The following is a 12,852-nucleotide window of genomic DNA, read 5'->3' on the forward strand; positions in this document are numbered from 1 at the left end:
GTGTTTGAGCTCCAAGGAAACCCTTTTGCAGCAGTTTCCTTCTCAGTGCCTTTTGGATTTGCCAGTGGAGACAGGAATAATTCCTGAAGAGAGTTAGGAGAGGATAATAAACAAAGCTGCTCCTCAAAGAGCACCTGGAGGGATTTTGGCCCATTGCTCACAGACTCTGCTCCTGATTTCAGTCCCTTGCAGACCCTGCCTGTGCTCCAGGGGCCCAGAGCTGATCCCAGGCTTCTCCCTGTCTTGCAGATTGCTCAGGAGTGCCAGAAACACGACACCATCGGGCAGGACCTGGTGGCCATGTGTGTCAATGACATCCTGGCCCAGGGGGCTGAGCCCCTCTTCTTCCTGGATTATTTTGCCTGCGGCAAACTCGACGTGGACGTGGCTCAGGGCGTCATTGCAGGAATTGCTGATGCCTGCAGGAAGGCTGGATGTGCTCTTTTGGGTAGGAACGCTTCTCAGGGGCATCTGAGAAACCTTCTGCAAGGTCTTTTAGTTGGTGTGAATGCAGTTGGTTTCCTACTCTGTGGAAGAATCTGGGAGGAGTGAAAAAGCAAAATGTTCCATGTCTTTGCTTTCAGGGAACTTGATGTGAATCACAGTGGAAGGAGACAGTGCTTTAAAAGTTTAGGTTAAATTTAGATTAGGTTTAGGTACAGATTTAAGTTAGATGTTGAGAAAAGGTTCTGTCCTTTTTTCCAAATTTTAGGGAAGTTAGGAACACAAGTCCTTTCTCAGTGGGTGTCATTTTGGGTCTGTTTATAAGCTTTGAACAAGAGGCTCTTTATGCCCTGGTTTACTTTTTTCCTGCATGAACTGTTGGTCAGCTTTATGTTTGTTTTAAGGTGTTCTCTGCATTTATCAAATATAATCACCCCATTCATGCTGCAGCAAGGTCTGTGTTAGGTGAAACCTTGTGATGAAACCACCAAAATGTCAAGATTTTATCTCCAGTTCAAGATTTTCAAACCCCACAGGCCTTTCTGCAAGAGCTGAACCTTCAGCTCAGCAAATTTAACTCATAACCCCCCTGACAGTGAGGGGGTGAGGGCTCATCTCTTGCCTGGTTTTGCACAATTATTTGTGGATTTAAGTGGTGGGTGGCCAAGCAGTTCTCCATCCTCCATTTGATCCAGCCCTCATTAAATACAGCTGGAACACCAGGACTGAAAAAGCGGGGGAAGCTGGAGCACAGGGCAGGGAGTGCAAAGTGGGAAGAGGAGAGAAAAAGGCAGGATTTTACCCAGAGCAGCTGGGGCTGCCCCTGGACCCCAAGGCCAGGTTGGGCACTGGGGCTTGGAGCAGCCTGGCACTGTGGGAGGTGTCCCTGCCAGGGTGCAATGAGATGAGCTTTAAAATCCCTTCCAACCCAAACCAGGGGTGAGATGAGCTTTAAAATCCCTTCCAAACCAAGCCATTGTGGGATTCCATGGTCAAAGCCAGGCTGTTTCAGCCCCTCTCTGCTGTGTTTTGGTCCCCAGGAGGAGAAACGGCCGAGATGCCGGGGATGTATCCCCCTGGCGAGTACGACCTGGCTGGCTTTGCTGTGGGGGCCGTGGAGAGAGGGCAGATGCTGCCCCAGCTGGACAGGATCACTGAGGGGGACGTGGTCATCGGGGTGGCATCTTCTGGGGTCCACAGCAACGGCTTCAGCCTCGTCAGGAAGATCGTGGAGAAGTCGTCCCTGGATTTCTCCTCCCGCGTCGGGGTCTCCGGGGACCAGACTCTGGGTACTGCTTCCTCCTGAGCTTCCTCCCAGCTGGGCCTTTGAAACTTTCTCAGGCACCAAAAAAAGAAAATCATACCATCTTTAGCATGTTTTCATCTTTATCTTTTCCTGAGAGTCACATGTGCGGGGAAGAAACAAAGGGAGGGGGATAAATAATTAATTGTGGGCTAAAATGAAAAAGGTAAAACTTTGTGTGTCTCTCCAGTACAATGCTCATTACTATCCAAACTGCTGTTTTGAGATTCCCCCCATCTTGTACTGATTCCCATTTCTCTCCATGCTTTCCCCTCTGCCCTGGGCAGGAGAGCTGCTGTTGACCCCAACCAAGCTCTACAGCAAGACCCTGCTGCCCGTGCTGCGCTCGGGCCACGTCAAAGCCTACGCCCACATCACCGGAGGGGGCCTGCTGGAAAACATCCCCAGGGTCCTCCCAGACTCCCTGGGGGTCGTTCTAGGTGAGAGAGAAGGAGAGCTGTGGAAAAACCCTCACCTTACTGTGCCTTGCTGTGGCCACAGCAGCTGAGCTGTGCTGTAGGAGCTGGACGTGAATCTCTAGAAATGTTTTGAGTTTTTCCTTGCACCTGAACCAGAGCCAGTCAAAACAGCCAGTGCTTCCTTTGTGGTGGAAAGACTGCTCCCCACTGAATTCCTTCCCCTGGGGGTGTTTGGGATTGGATTTCATAGGACACTTGCAAAAAGAAAACAGCCTTACCAGCATTCCCAAGTCAGCCGCACCATTTGCAATTCCCTACGAAATTATTGCTAATTAAATGATACTCATGAAGTTTTCAATTAGCATTCAGAGGTGGTTGTGAGCTCAGGGAGAGCTCCTGCTGTTTGGCTTCATCAATCCTCAGCACTCTCCCCTCAGGTGTGCTGGGAAGGTTTCACTGCTGGGGAAGGTGGGAAAAGGCTGGCACAGGCTGTGAGAGCTCACGGGGTTGTACAATAAAACAAGGAATTAATAGTGAGTTCTGAACTCAAGAACTGCACACGAATCATTTTCCACTTGTCCACTGATAAATATTTATGTGTGCGTGCACCTCTGCTCTGGGCCAGGCTGGGAGAGCTGGGAATGTCCAGCCTGGAGAGGAGAAGCTGCAGGGAGAGCTCAGAGCCCCTGGCAGGGCCTGCAGGGCTCCAGCAGAGCTGCAGAGGGACTGGGGACAAGGCCTGCAGGGACAGCACCCAGGGAATGGCTGCCAGTGCCAGAGGGCAGGGCTGGGTGGGATCTTGGCCATGAGGATTTAAGGTCCCTTCCCACCCAAACCATGCTGTGATTCCATGGATCTGTAGAAACTGGGATAGAACCATTTTCAAAGAGAACATGACAAGAAAGAAATTTCCTGTCCTTGGAATTCCTTTCCAGTGCTTTGTCCAGAAGCATTTTTGTGCTGCTGTAAGTCATCCTCACATGGTTGGAACTGGGGCAGTGGGGGGATTTTTGTGACAGATTTTGCCTCTAAACACCCCAATAATTGTAGTCCATTGGCAGCAATTCCCACTCTTGATCTGTATTTCCCATTCTCTGCAGATGCTCTCACGTGGAAGATCCCTGAAATCTTCTGCTGGCTGCACAAGGAAGGGAACCTCTCTGAGGAGGAGATGGCCCGGACCTTCAACTGTGGGCTGGGGGCAGTGCTGGTGGTGCAGCAGGAGAGGGCCCAGCAGGTGCTCAGGGACATCCAGGGACACGAGACCGCCTGGCTCATCGGCAGAGTGGTGCCCCTGCAGAAAGGTTACTGCAGCTTGCTCTGCCTTGGGGGAAACCAGCAGAAATGAGAAGCAGAGGGAAATTCCCTTGACTGGGAGTTTTCATGAGGTGAAAACCTCTGCACTGGCACCTCCCTGACTTTTTTTGTGGGGGTATTGAGCTGATTATCAATTATTATTATTATTAGAGTTCATTAATCTCTTCCACGGGGGCTTTTCTCCTCTCTCTGTTTCTCCCTTTACTGACACTTTGTTTTGCTGTTTTTTGGGTTTTTCCTTGTGCCTGCTCAGGCTCTGACAGTGTTAAAGTCCTCAATCTGCATCGGGCCCTGCAAGCAAACAGGTCCCTGTGTGTGCAGAGCCACATCCAGGGCAAGATCCAGACAGGCAAAATGAAGGTTGCTGTCCTCATCTCTGGAACAGGTGAGTGCTGCTCTTTGCTGCCCTGGGATGCAGCCTGTGCAGGAGGGAATTCAGCTTGCATTTAAAGTCCCTGCAGTTCTCCATGGGCACTCTGGTAGGTTCTAGCAGGCAGGGGAGATGTTGTGCTTGGATTGATGTCAGTCACAAACCTCTTTTTCACCTCTGCTGCAAACTGGGCTCAGTTTATCCCCAAACCTCTGCAGGTGTCCAGATTCAGGCTCCCACTCTGCCCTGTGGGAGCAGCAGCATCATTTCACAGATAGAGCAGAAGTTCTTCTTGCCATGTAGAACTCCATCTATTCTATTTCCAGTGTTCCCAATCACTAAGGCCACCAATCCAGTGCTATCAATTACAGTTTCCAAGTGCAGCTGCCAGGAAAGGCCTTCAGCTGTCTGAATCAGCTCCCAGCAAATCAATTAAAAAAGGATTAAAGTTTCATCAGGGCTGTTTGGTTTGGTCTCCCACTCCCTGATGCTTATTTAAAGCCTCTTCCAGCTGTTCCCTCTATTTATTCTCAGGATCCCTGAGTTATTCTCTGTCCCCCAGGCACAAACCTGGAAGCCCTCATCAACAGCACAAAGAAAGACACCAGCTATGCACAGATAGTTCTGGTTATCTCCAACAAACCTGGTGTGGAGGGGCTGAGGAAAGCTGAGAGAGCTGGGATTCCTACAAGGGTGAGCATTTCCTTTTGTAATAGCCACCATTGGCTGGGACTGCAGCAGGAAGGTGTTGATGAGTTTAATGGGGTAACACATGGGCTGGTAGGGAGCGTTGGCTTTTCTTTCTTGGTCTGTTGTGAACTTGTGACAGCAAAATCCTTCATTTTCTCCCTCTCTGCCAGCAATCCTGATGCTCTGGGGACAGTTATTGCATTAAACCAGCATAAAACTTTCAGTTACAGCTTAAACTTTGTCAGTTGCTTAACTGTAGGGCATCGACACTGAAGTACCAATCTATTTTATGTGAATTTAATTTTAAAATGACCTGGTGGTTCATTTGAATGGAATAGAGAGGTCACACTCAGTGGGGCCTCCCTGGGTATTGCCTCAGGCTCCCCAGGAATCATTCCCAGGGCTCCCTGAGCTTCCATGGGTTTTGTGTGCCTTCCCTTTGTGTGGCAGATCTGAAATGATCCTGTTGTCACTTAGAAACCTTTTGCAGTCACTGTTCCCTGCTGAATACAGACCCAGGGAAACTGGGGCCCAGACTTTGCTCCTTTATTGGTGCTGGGATCTGTGCTGGTGCTGCAGCTCCTCCTTGGGAGGACACAAAGGGCACTGGGGAAATGTGAAGAACAAACAGAGAATCACAGACTGGCCTGGCTGGGAAAGGCCCTGCACGCCCATCCAGTGCCAGCCCCAGGGTTTTTATCAGGGAAAAACCAGTGTGGGAGAGCTGATGGCCCTGGGGGCTCAGCTGAGGACTGAGGGGTGGGACAGGCACAGGGGCAGAGGCTGGTGCAGCCCAGGGCTGGGCTCTGTGCCCAGTGCCTGCTGTCCCTGTCACCTGAGCAGCCCTGGCTTTTCCCAAACCACCCCTGTGACTCTGGTGACCTTTGACAGGGGCTTCTGTTGAAGAGTGGGTGCTCTAAGTTAGGTAATGGTCCCTTATCCTGCTTAAATCAGGGGATCTGCCCTGGGTGGAAAACACACAGCTCAGGCTGGGAGAGCTGGGGGTGCTCACCTGGGCAGGAGAAGCTGCAGGGAGAGCTCAGAGCCCCTGGCAGGGCCTGCAGGGGCTCCAGCAGAGCTGCAGAGGGACTGGGGACAAGGCCTGCAGGGACAGCACCCAGGGAATGGCTGCCAGTGCCACAGGGCAGGGCTGGGTGGGATCTTGGCAATGAGGAATTGTTCCCTGGCAGGGTGGGCAGGCCCTGGCACAGGGTGCCCAGAGCAGCTGGGGCTGCCCCTGCACCCCTGGCAGTGCCCAAGGCCAGGCTGGACACTGGGGACAGTGGGAGGTGTCCCTGCCATGGCAGGGCTGGCACTGGGTGGGATTTAGGGTCCCTTCCCACCCAAACCAGCCTGGGATTCTGGGATTCCATCATTGTGGGGTAGGGGCTGGTTTAGGAGTTTGTGAGCAGCCTTTTTCCCAAGCTTTTCTGGTGCAGTTTTTGCCACGATTCAACTGCTTATGACTGCCAGAGGCCTTGAAGTGGGGGAAATCTTTGGAAGACTTCAGGATGGCTTAAAGCCCTGCACTTGTAGGGTGTTCCATGGATCACCAAATCCACATAGGGCGTTCCATAGCATCGAGAGCCGTGGGCTTATCAAGCCAAACGTGTTTGTCCCACTGCCCCCTGTGTGTGGGGAGGAGCACAGGCTGCACCGTGTCTGTCGGCTGGGCACTGAGGGGCTGTTCATCCTGCTGGAATTCCCAGCACATCCCTGTTGTGTGCTTTGGTGCCCAGGTGGTGGAGCACACGAGGTACCAGAGCCGCACCGAGTTCGACAGCGCCGTGGACAAGGTCCTGGAGGAGTTCTCGGTGGAGCTGATCTGCCTGGCCGGCTTCATGCGCATCCTCTCGGGGCCTTTTGTCAAGAAATGGGAAGGTGAGCACAGCTGGGGGGCTGTGCGTGGGCACCAGGGCACTGCAGAGGTTGTCACCAGGAAAAAGAGAGAGGGCACCTGATTAAACATGGTGATGTTCAAAGTTCCCTTCCAACCCTGCCATCCTGGGATTCTGTGAAATGAAACCCTTCCCATCTTGTAAGGAAAAGGATGAGAGGGAAAGGCAGTGCACCTGTGCAGAGCCTGAAGGAAGCCAAGGGCAGACACAAGTCTGGCAGTCTTTGATTTCTCAGAAAATATCTTTTAAAAGGCTGTGAAGGCTTTGTGCCTCTGCACACAGGAGGTGCTGGCAGAGGTAAGCACCCAGCCACTGAGATTCCTTCCCCTGACAGAGGAACTGCTCTGGGTCCTTGTAAAACCACCAAACTGGGCAGCATTATGCAGCAAAACCACCAAGCTGGGCAGCATTTTGCAGTAAAACCACCAACCTGGGCAGCATTTTGCAGTAAAACCACCAAGCTGGGCAGCATTTTGCAGTAAAACCACCAAGCTGGGCAGCATTTTGCAGTTCTGGGTAAGAAGCCCTGGCCAGTCCCAGGAGCTGCCTGAGTCCATGGTGGGGTGTTCCACAGGCAGATGCAGGCTGTGCTTGCTCAGATGTTCACAGTGTCTCCACTCTGCTCATTTTAGTTTTCCAGCTCTCTGAGAGGCTGGTGACACCTTCAGGGCCTGCTCTCCCTGCCCAGCTGTTCCTTTTCTCTCCTCCTGTGTTTTCCAGGAGTCCTGAGCACACGGAGCAGCTGCTGCTTGCTCTGCTTTGGGCCGGGGTTACCTAAAGCTGCCCAGAGCAGGCACAGCCTGGTCAGCCTCTGCCTTGCAGCTTTCACTGTTCTTTGGTGACTTTCGTGTTCCCCTGGGTGTGCCAGCAACATTTCACACCTGAACTTCTTTTCAAACCTCTCTTTAGAATCAGTAGAGCAAAGCAGGCACTCCTGAGAGGCTTTGCTGTGGTTTTGGAGCTGTCAGGTGAAGCCAGTCAGGTGAATTGCTTTTGTTTGTCTCCACTCAGGGCCCGGAGATGGAAGTGCCTGTGCTGGGGGCAGTGTCAGGAGGAGACAGAATCTCTCACTCCAAGGGATGGCTTTGGAGCAGGCAGTCTCTGTACAGGACAGAACAGAACTTCCTCTAGTGCAGAATCTTGTGCAAATAAAGGATTTTACTGCCTTCTGATTCAGGGACAGAGCACTGACTCTTGTCCTGCACAGTGCAGGATTTGCTTTACCTGCATGACTATGTGAGAGAAAAGTAAAGACTTTTTCCAGACAGAGGAGTTAAACTAAAGAGTTAGTTAATGAGTTAAATGAATTAAACTCATTTTTTAAATGTCCAGAACTGGACTGAGCTTGAAAACCTGAGCTGGGACCACGAGATGGGAGCTCAGACCTTGAGCTCAGCTCAGGGAGCTGGGCCAGCTGCAGGACCCTGTCCTGGCCCCTGACACCCCTGAATTATCCAGGAAGAATCAATTCCTGCTGCTGCTTTGCTCAAAGCTGCTCCTTTTGCTTTCTCTCTCTCAGTCACAAGGACACTCAGTGGGAGTTATGAAATTCCTTCTTGCTTAACAGCCCTGAAGTGTGAATTATGGCTGTTAACAAAGGACAGGTTAAAGTGTTAATTGTGAGTGATAACAGAGCACAGGTGGAAACAGAACCAAACAAACCCAAGCAAGCAGGAGCCCACATCCCATTCTGATGGGAAATGGAGGCAGAGGAGCAGGGAGATGTTTCCAGCCCACTGTCCCTGAAACCTTTTGGGCTCAAGCTGCAGGGAGGGAGATGCTGATGCTTAAAAAGGGTTTTATTTAGATATAAATAATATCTCTCTATCTGAGACACTGCTGGACATCAGATGAGACATTTGCTCCTGTAACTTGCCCAGATCTCCAGGGGCAGGGAGTCCCCAAGATGCTGCCAGAAAGAGAGAAGAGTAGAATGGGGATTACAGAAAGAATTAAATAAAATAATAGTAATAGAAACCCTGGAGCAAAGGAGGCTCAGGGGCCCTCGTGGCTCTGCACAAGTCCCTGCCAGGAGGGCACAGCCGGGGGGTCGGGCTCTGCTGCCAGGGAACAGGGACAGGAGCAGAGGGAGCGGCCTCAGGCTGGGCCAGGGCAGGCTCAGCTGGGACAGCAGCAGCAATTTGCCCATGGAAAGGGAGCTCAGGCCTTGGCAGGGGCTGCCCAGGGAGCTTTGCAGTGCCCATCCCTGCAGGTGTGCCCTGGAGGTGGCACTGAGTGCTCTGGGCTGGGCACAAGGTGCCCATGGGGCACAGCTGGCACTGCATGGGCTGGCAGGGCTGTGCCAGCCCCAGGGATTTGGGGATCAAAGAAGGACAGGGTGCTGAGGGAAGGGACAGCTACATCAGCCAGTGAGCATTATTAATCCCTGGGGGTGTGTTCAGACACTGGGGACAGTGGAAGGTGTCCCTGCCTTGGCAGGGCTGGCACTGGGTGGGATTTAGGGTCCCTTCCCACCCAAACCAGCCTGGGATTCTGGGATTCCATCATTGTGGGGTAGGGGCTGGTTTAGGAGTTTGTGAGCAGCCTTTTTCCCAAGCTTTTCTGGTGCAGTTTTTGCCACGATTCAACTGCTTATGACTGCCAGAGGCCTTGAAGTGGGGGAAATCTTTGGAAGACTTCAGGATGGCTTAAAGCCCTGCACTTGTAGGGTGTTCCATGGATCACCAAATCCACGTAGGGTGTTCCATAGCATCGAGAGCCGTGGGCTTATCAAGCCAAACGTGTTTGTCCCACTGCCCCCTGTGTGTGGGGAGGAGCACACTAATTCCAACACAGACACCGCAGCACTTGGGCCTGGCTGGCTGCTGGCATCTTCAAAACTTGTGAAAAATCCTTTGCACAAATGGTTTTGTTCCTCTGTTCGTTGTGGCCCTTTGAGCAGCCTGAAAGTGCTGAAAGGCAATAACCTCAGCTCTGCTTTCCCAGGGAAAATCCTGAACATCCACCCGTCCCTGCTGCCGTCCTTCAAGGGAGCGCACGCGCACAAGCTGGTGCTGCAGGCTGGGGTCAGGGTCACGGGCTGCACCGTGCACTTCGTGGCTGTGAGTACCCCTCTGCCCCTGCATGCTCCCCTCTGAACATCTACTGCATCTCTGCATCCTCCCCTGTGAACATCTACTGCCCCTCTGCATGCTCCCCTGTGAACATCTACTGCACCTCCTGCCCCTCTGCATGCTCCCCTGTGAACATCTGCAGCTCTGTATCCTCCCTTTTGAACATCTGCACCTGCTGCCCCTCTGCATCCTCCCCTTTGAACATCTGCACCTCCCTGCCCCTCTGCAATCCTCCTCTTTGAACATTCTCACCTCAGAGCCTGCTGGGAGCACCCCAAACCCTCGTGTTTGATCTCCTGCCCTCTGTGTTCAGAACTTTGTATCCAAAGGAGGTGGAGATTTTATTGTGGCCACACAGTGCTGTAGTTTGCTGGCTCTGGAGAAGGAATGGAAATGGATAATTTGTCCAGGAGTTTAGGCTTTCCCTAAGGGAACTTCTTCCCTAAGCATCCCACTGCTGCCTTCCACCCACTGGAGAGGGGGAATAGTTAATGTAAGGCCTTGGCTAAGCCAAAGCTCTGTTAAACATGGCCCAAACTTCCTGGGTTTTGTCCTACAATCTGCTTTGTTTCTTGCTTTCAAGAAAAAGAAAAAATAGAAACAAACAAACAAAACCCCACTGGAAATGGCAAAAGATTTTTTAAGGAGTGATTAGATGTTTGTGGGAACAGAGCAAAACTTGACAATTTATGCTGGTCAGACCCTAAGTGAAGAAAGAGCAGAGATTTCTCAGCTTCACAGCCATACTTTTTCAGGCCAGGGATCATTGGTTCCCTTTTGGTCACTTCTCAGGGTTCAAAGGTCTCTCCTCTGGCTCCCGTCTCCCTCTGCTGCTGGAATCTGTCTCAGCATTTTTGCTTTCCCTTGGAAAAAAGAGAGTGGAATCACTTTTGCCCATAGAAGGGAAAACTGCATTCTTCTCTCTATGCCATGACTTGGGGTTTCTCTGTGTGGCTGCTGCTGAGGAACGGCCCCTGCCCTGCAGGGATCTGCCCCAGCAGCGTTCCAGGGCAGATCTGTCCTGGCTCAGTCAGAGGGGGAGTGAGGCAAGGACTGCACAGAACGTCCTGCCGGCCCAGCCCCTCCTGTCCCTGGGCTTTTCTGGGACAGAATTGTTGCTCCCTGCTGTTCTGCCTCCCTCCTGCTCTCCCTGAACCCTCCCCAGAGCACAGCCAGCCCCAGCCCCTGCTGTCCCCGTCCCACCAGCCCAAACCCCAGCTCCTGCCAGCTCCCCAAGGCACCCCAGGCCTCCCCTCTGTGCCAGCCTGACCCTGCCGTGTCCGCTGCAGGAGGAGGTGGACGCCGGGGCCATCATCTTCCAGGAGGCGGTGCCGGTGAAGCTGGGGGACACGGAGGCCACGCTGGCCGAGCGGGTGAAGGAGGCCGAGCACCGCGCCTTCCCCGCCGCGCTGCAGCTGGTGGCCAGCGGCGCCGTGCGCGTGGGCGAGGCGGGCAAGATCTACTGGAAATAGAGCCGGGCCTGGCACGGGCCTGGCACGGGCTCTGCCCCTCACCTCTGCCTCTCACGGTTCAAATCCCAGGAAAGCCACCAGTGGGAATTTGGGGGCCGTTCCCAGAGGGTGCAGCAATGGCTCCTGTAAGTGCTTCCTCATTTTAATCGCTTCCTTGGCCAACAGTTTGGTTCTCTCAGTCGCGTTCCTGACAGCCCCAGTGCAGCCAGGGGGGTCTGAGCAGCCCTGGGGTGGGCTGGAGACAACACTGGAGACCCTTCCATGCAAAATCACAATCCGTCTGGGAAGTGCACAGGCCTTTGTCACATGGCTGTCTCCAGCATTGGGATTAACTTCCACTCGTGCCAGGTGGGGAATGTGGTGAATCTCCAGCTGTGAATATCCAGCTGTGAGTCTCCAGCTGTGAATCTCCAGCTGTGAATCTCCAGCTGTGAATCTCCAGCTGTTTGCCAGCCACCGGGGCTGTTCCCTAACAGGGACCCTCCCTGTGCTGGGAAGTGCTGCTGAGGGAAACTGCAATGGAAGAGACAGACAAAGGCAGAACCCTCCACTCTAAAAACCTCATCAGACCAGGAACAGCTGTCTCCCCAAACACCAGTTATTGGATTTTTCTCCATTTGCTGCCTGGTTTGATGGTGGCCCAGCCCCTTGACACACCCTGTCAATTCCAAACCTGAAGACCAGCAGATGCCAGCAGCATTCAGTGTCTGCTGCCCCTTTGTCTGCAGCATTCCCATGTGAATCCCACAAATTCCCCTCAGATTCAGGGGTTTATTTTTTTACATGAGTAGAAAGACCAGACACAAAACACGTCCTTGGCTTGAGAAACATTCCTCAGGAATTCTGAAGTGCCTTTATTCTGGAACCAGCATTTTCACCTGCAATAACACTAGGGACACCCAGGAATTATGAACATTTGGAAAACAACTGGGGGTTTTGTGCAGCTTGTGGTTTTCTTTTAGTATTTTCATATAGTTATGAAACCATTTTAATGTTCTTACTGAAAGGATCAGGTTTCCCACACACAGAGCAGATGAGGTGGTTTGGAGCTCCCCTTAAACACAGATTCAGAGAAATCTGATTTTTAATCAGAGAAAGCAGATTGTATTCTGGGCTCTGATGTCCTGACGGTACTCCCATGTTGGCATATTCTCCTTTGGGATTTGAAATAAAGCCTAATAAATTAAATAAAAAAATTCTATCTACAAGTATTTCCTTGGAATTGATTCCCAGGGCTGCTGGGGGGAGGAGGGAAGGGGCTGTACATGGTGTGGGGGCTGTGGGGCAGTGGGGAGGTCACAGCTCCAGCCAGGGAAGGCAGAGGAAATAAAGACTTGGAGGGGTGAAATCAGTGCCTGCGCAGGGAACCAACATCACATTATTGATCAGAGCAGCTGATCACTGCAGAGAGGCCAACAGAGAGAGCTGGCCCAAATCCAATATCCATCACAGGCACCTTGGTCCAGATTGCCATGTGAGCCTGATGTGAAATGGGAGAGACCCCAAATCCCACCCAGTGCCACCCCTGCCATGGCAGGGACACCTCCCACTGTCCCCAGTGTCCAGCCTGGCCTTGGGCACTGCCAGGGATGCAGGGGCAGCCCCAGCTGCTCTGGGCACCCTGTGCCAGGGCCTGCCCACCCTGCCAGGGAACAATTCCTCATGGCCAAGATCCCACCCAGCCCTGCCCTCTGGCACTGGCAGCCATTCCCTGGGTGCTGTCCCTGCAGGCCTTGTCCCCAGTCCCTCTGCAGCTCTGCTGGAGCCCCTGCAGGCCCTGCCAGGGGCTCTGAGCTCTCCCTGCAGCTTCTCCTCTCCAGCCTGGCTGCAGAGGGGCTCCAGCCCTGGAGCAGCTCTGTGAATCC

General features: G+C 52.8%; 1 protein-coding gene across 2 annotated transcripts in view; it reads left to right on the forward strand.

Annotated features, from left to right (window-relative positions):
* GART (phosphoribosylglycinamide formyltransferase, phosphoribosylglycinamide synthetase, phosphoribosylaminoimidazole synthetase) overlaps window positions 1–12,184 on the forward strand; it is a 35,519-nt gene extending 23,335 nt beyond the window's left edge. For both annotated transcript variants that reach the window (XM_063180369.1, XM_063180379.1), the window contains 9 exons: window positions 250–448; window positions 1,485–1,733; window positions 2,035–2,187; window positions 3,267–3,470; window positions 3,737–3,868; window positions 4,416–4,546; window positions 6,283–6,424; window positions 9,388–9,503; window positions 10,805–12,184. In XM_063180369.1, the coding sequence (XP_063036439.1) occupies window positions 250–448; window positions 1,485–1,733; window positions 2,035–2,187; window positions 3,267–3,470; window positions 3,737–3,868; window positions 4,416–4,546; window positions 6,283–6,424; window positions 9,388–9,503; window positions 10,805–10,987 (1,509 nt within the window). In that variant the 3' untranslated portion in view covers window positions 10,988–12,184. The remainder of the gene's footprint in view (window positions 1–249; window positions 449–1,484; window positions 1,734–2,034; window positions 2,188–3,266; window positions 3,471–3,736; window positions 3,869–4,415; window positions 4,547–6,282; window positions 6,425–9,387; window positions 9,504–10,804) is intronic.
* The last annotated feature ends 668 nt before the right edge of the window (window positions 12,185–12,852 follow it).

The sequence above is a fragment of the Melospiza melodia genome, chromosome 2, assembly GCF_035770615.1.
Source record: "Melospiza melodia melodia isolate bMelMel2 chromosome 2, bMelMel2.pri, whole genome shotgun sequence".
Taxonomy (NCBI): domain Eukaryota; kingdom Metazoa; phylum Chordata; class Aves; order Passeriformes; family Passerellidae; genus Melospiza; species Melospiza melodia.